Below are 3,584 nucleotides of genomic sequence, written 5' to 3'. Positions count from 1 at the left end.
AAACCCGGAAGAAAAATGGGGGGATAGAGCCCCACCCATAACAAAGGGTCCCCAGATGGGCACAGGCCCCGTGCACCGTGCCGGGAGCAAGGAAAAGCAGCTGGTACCCTCAAGGTTCGTATCCGTGTAAAAGGGTATTTTTTCCTGCGTCCTGCCCCCGTGTTCTGGGATCGGCAGAATGGAGGGGTGCAGCACCAGTCCTGCTGCGAACCTGTCTCTTACGGGGCCTGTGGAGGAGTGGGGGTTTCCTTCCTTCCTCTCTCTCTCTCCCGTGTGTGTGTGGCACGGAGATTGTTTTTTCACTTGCCATCCCAGTCTTTGTTCTTGCCTCATATGGGGTCCTCTTAGTAATTCCACGTAATTGCAAAACCAAACCACTGCTGCTGTTGTCTCAAAGGTTAAGGAGAAGCTGCTGGAGCAACGGTAGAGGCTGGGGCAGCAGCGGGGGCTGGAGCGGGAGCTGGAGTAGGGGCTGGCTCGCCCTGTGGCCTGGAAGCATCGCCATGGTCGGCAGAAGCAGCAGCCTCTTCAGGTTCTCCATCTTCTTTAGTAGCCAGGCCCTCCGGGTCAGGGAGAGATTCTTCAGAATCTGTGTTCAAGTCTTCCTCTTCGTCATCCTCCTCATCGTCATCATCATCATCATCCTCTTCATCATCCTCCTCCTCTTCATTCATTTCCTCCTCATCATCCTCTTGGGAAGAGTCGTCTTCGTCCTCCACATCACCAGAGCCAGACGCCACTGCTGCCCTCTCCTGAGGTGCGGTCCCGGCTCTGCTCGGTGATGGACCTTCAGTGACTTCCGACTGCTTCTTGCTGAGGTCCAGGGAATCACTGAGGCCCACGCCAGCCGCGTTCTGCAGGAAGAAGAGGGAGCTGTTGTTGTCGGTGCTGAGGTTGAGGGAACTGTCCAGGTTGATGGAAGAGTTCTGGATGTCATACTCGAGAGTGGAGTGGGCAAGGCCCTCAGGGCCAGGGGAGATGGCAGGAAGCTCCCCCCGCTCCTGCTTCTCGTGTTTGCGCTTGTGCGAGTCCATCTGTGACATGCCCACCACCGTGTGTTTGCAGCCAGGGTAGGTGCAATGGAAGTGGGAGCACTTGAGTTTGTACTTGCAGTCAGGCACCTCGCAGTCCACGCTGGAGCTGAACTGGCAGAAGCCAGCGGCACTGATGACGTCCTGCTTGCCGTGGTGCTTACGGTGGGCTGTCACCTTAGTGCTGTCAGTGCAGCGGAAGCCACAGCGCAGACAGTGGAAGTGTGTGCTATTGCCAGAGAACTGACAGTCTGGGAAGTTGCAACTCAGTGAAGACTTGAAGCGTTTGAAATCATCCAGTACCAGGTTGTCAACACGATCGTGATGCTGGGCGTGCTTGTACATGTGGGTGCGGCCACAGAATTTGTAGCCACAGTTCTCCCGCGTGCAGTGGTAGTGAGTAACCTTGAGAGAGAACTGGCAGCTGGAGTCCTTGCAGTCCTCGTAGAGGTCATAGCGCCGAAATCCCTCCAGCATCATCCCTTCATCCAGCATCTTGCGTGAGGATGCGGTCTTGCGGCGCTTGCCAAACGGGGACATGTCCTCGATAATCCAGAAACGCTTTTTGGCCCCCGAGGCAGTTGGCATAGTGATGGTGTTCCCTGAGGAGAGAAAGCCAAGAGCGGTGTTGCTGACAGCCAGGTCTCCCTTCATCTCCTGACCAGCCTGGCAAGCTCTGTATGTGCCACGGCACAATGCTGCGGCTGTTCCCACCCAGCGGCTCATCCCCAGGCTGTCTGGGATGATGGGCTGGCCGCCTCCATTTCCAGCACGGCCCACTTCCCTCTACCTGCTGCTCAGCATTCCTGACGTGGTCCAGGGGCTACCTGTCGCTTCTCTGGTTTGCTGCAATCAGGGCTTCTCCTGCTGCTCAGTTATTCTCTAGCCCTGTTTTCCTCAAATCAGACTTTAATACAGAGAAGCTGGTTTGTTCCAATCCCAGGACTGAGGTGTGATGCTGTAGGTCACTGGGGTTGAAGAGGTGAGAAGTTTAAGCCTGTTAAGAACTGGTACGTGTAATGGTGTAATGCTGTTTTCCCCTACCCAGGCTCTCGGAACGCACTACAATTGCCAAGGACAGGGAGGAAGCGAAGGAAGATCCCATGCATGATTAAAACTGCAAGGGGGGGAATTTATAGAAATAGGATGGACTTTGGCCAGGAGACTGCACCATCCCTCACTGTAATGAGCCTACATATTATGATGAGTGCACTTAGAAAGACAGATGGACAGATGTTCAATGGGGCTAATTCTCATCATCACTAGCCAGTGGACTCCGAGAGAAAATACCAGTTCTACAGCTTTCCCTTGGGTCTCAAAAATCACATGATGCCCCTAGTAAATAAAGAGCCCTCATCTATCTTCCACCTCCACTCACAGGGCCAGCATAACTGGCTAGTGCTCATGTCCCCTAGGATCAAGCTGACATCAAGGACTCGACCTCATTATATCTGTTAACTTTTTTTCTTCTCTGCCTGCTGTTTCCAGAATAAAACCACGATCTCCAGTATCCACATGCAGCACAGACAAGGTTGGAGGCAAGAATTTCTCACCAGGTGCAGAATGGTGAGTGTAGCTGGAAACTACAGCTTGCAAGTAAAACATACTTCTTTCTTTGGCCTCCTCTTGCTGAAACTGCCTTCTCTTAGGAAGAGGCATGAGTTGTGAGAGGCAGTGCCTGGGGCCCAGAACCCAGAGCAGCCTGCATCCCTGCCTAGCAGACTGAGGAACCAGTCCTCTGTTTGACTGGTGTAGAGTTATTTTTTTTCTAGCTGAGAAGCAGGTATTGAAGTGACGAATGCTAGTTTTGCCATATCTGGTCCTTCCAATGACAACCCTTTGGGAGAAGGTGGCCTTCCTTTCTTCGAAGGGAGCTGCCTGCCAGAAGTTAAACTGGCACCATGCTCAAGATACAAGTCGATGGAAACGGTAGCAGCAGCCCAACCTCCTGCACCGTTCGCGTGGCCAGGCTGTACCGACTGCAGGATGAGCAAGGACCAAAGGGTCTTTCCACACCCACTGGTACACACAATTCCTGCTCAGCCTGCGCTTACGGACGCCAGCTTGGGGCATGCATGGTGAGACCGTTTTAGTGACATGTAGCTGGTGGAAACTGCACGGTAAGGCTAATTTAACCAGCTACCAGTGAAAGAATAACTTTCTGTGGCTGTGGATTTTAAATTAGCGAGCTCTTAGCTATAGAATCTGTGACCAATTAACTCACTGCTCACCCCCTGAACATCTGGCATTGTAAAATCTAGCTCTCTGCTTCCAGGCGACTAGTGTAAGCCCATCACTGCCTGGACAAATTGCTGCTGTCCTTTTAAAAAGACATTACAGCCAAACCATCAAGTCTTTTATCATTCTATGACCACTCATCTTGTCTGCCTCCAGACAGGAATCAGGGGAAGACTCCGGATGGGAAATCTGGGGAATAGGTAGAATTTAAATTTCACCTGGTTTAAACTCAATCTATCTGCCCAGCTTTTACAACAAGTCAAACAGAAGTGTGTAAAACTTCAGTTAAACCACTTCTGTGTTCTCAGACAGGCA

General features: G+C 52.1%; 1 protein-coding gene across 1 annotated transcript in view; it reads right to left on the bottom strand.

Annotated features, from left to right (window-relative positions):
• Positions 1-398: 398 nt before the first annotated feature.
• CASZ1 (castor zinc finger 1) overlaps positions 399-3,584 on the bottom strand; it is a gene marked incomplete at its 5' end in the record, with an annotated part of 29,685 nt that continues 26,499 nt past the window's right edge. Inside the window, one exon of the mRNA XM_010145422.1 lies at positions 399-1,633. Coding sequence (XP_010143724.1) covers positions 399-1,633 — 1,235 coding nt within the window. The remainder of the gene's footprint in view (positions 1,634-3,584) is intronic.

The sequence above is a fragment of the Buceros rhinoceros genome, unplaced genomic scaffold, assembly GCF_000710305.1.
Source record: "Buceros rhinoceros silvestris isolate BGI_N320 unplaced genomic scaffold, ASM71030v1 scaffold17631, whole genome shotgun sequence".
Taxonomy (NCBI): Eukaryota; Metazoa; Chordata; class Aves; order Bucerotiformes; family Bucerotidae; genus Buceros; species Buceros rhinoceros.
The sequence above is the reverse complement of the archived record's forward strand: the minus strand, read 5'-3'. Positions and strand labels throughout refer to the sequence as shown.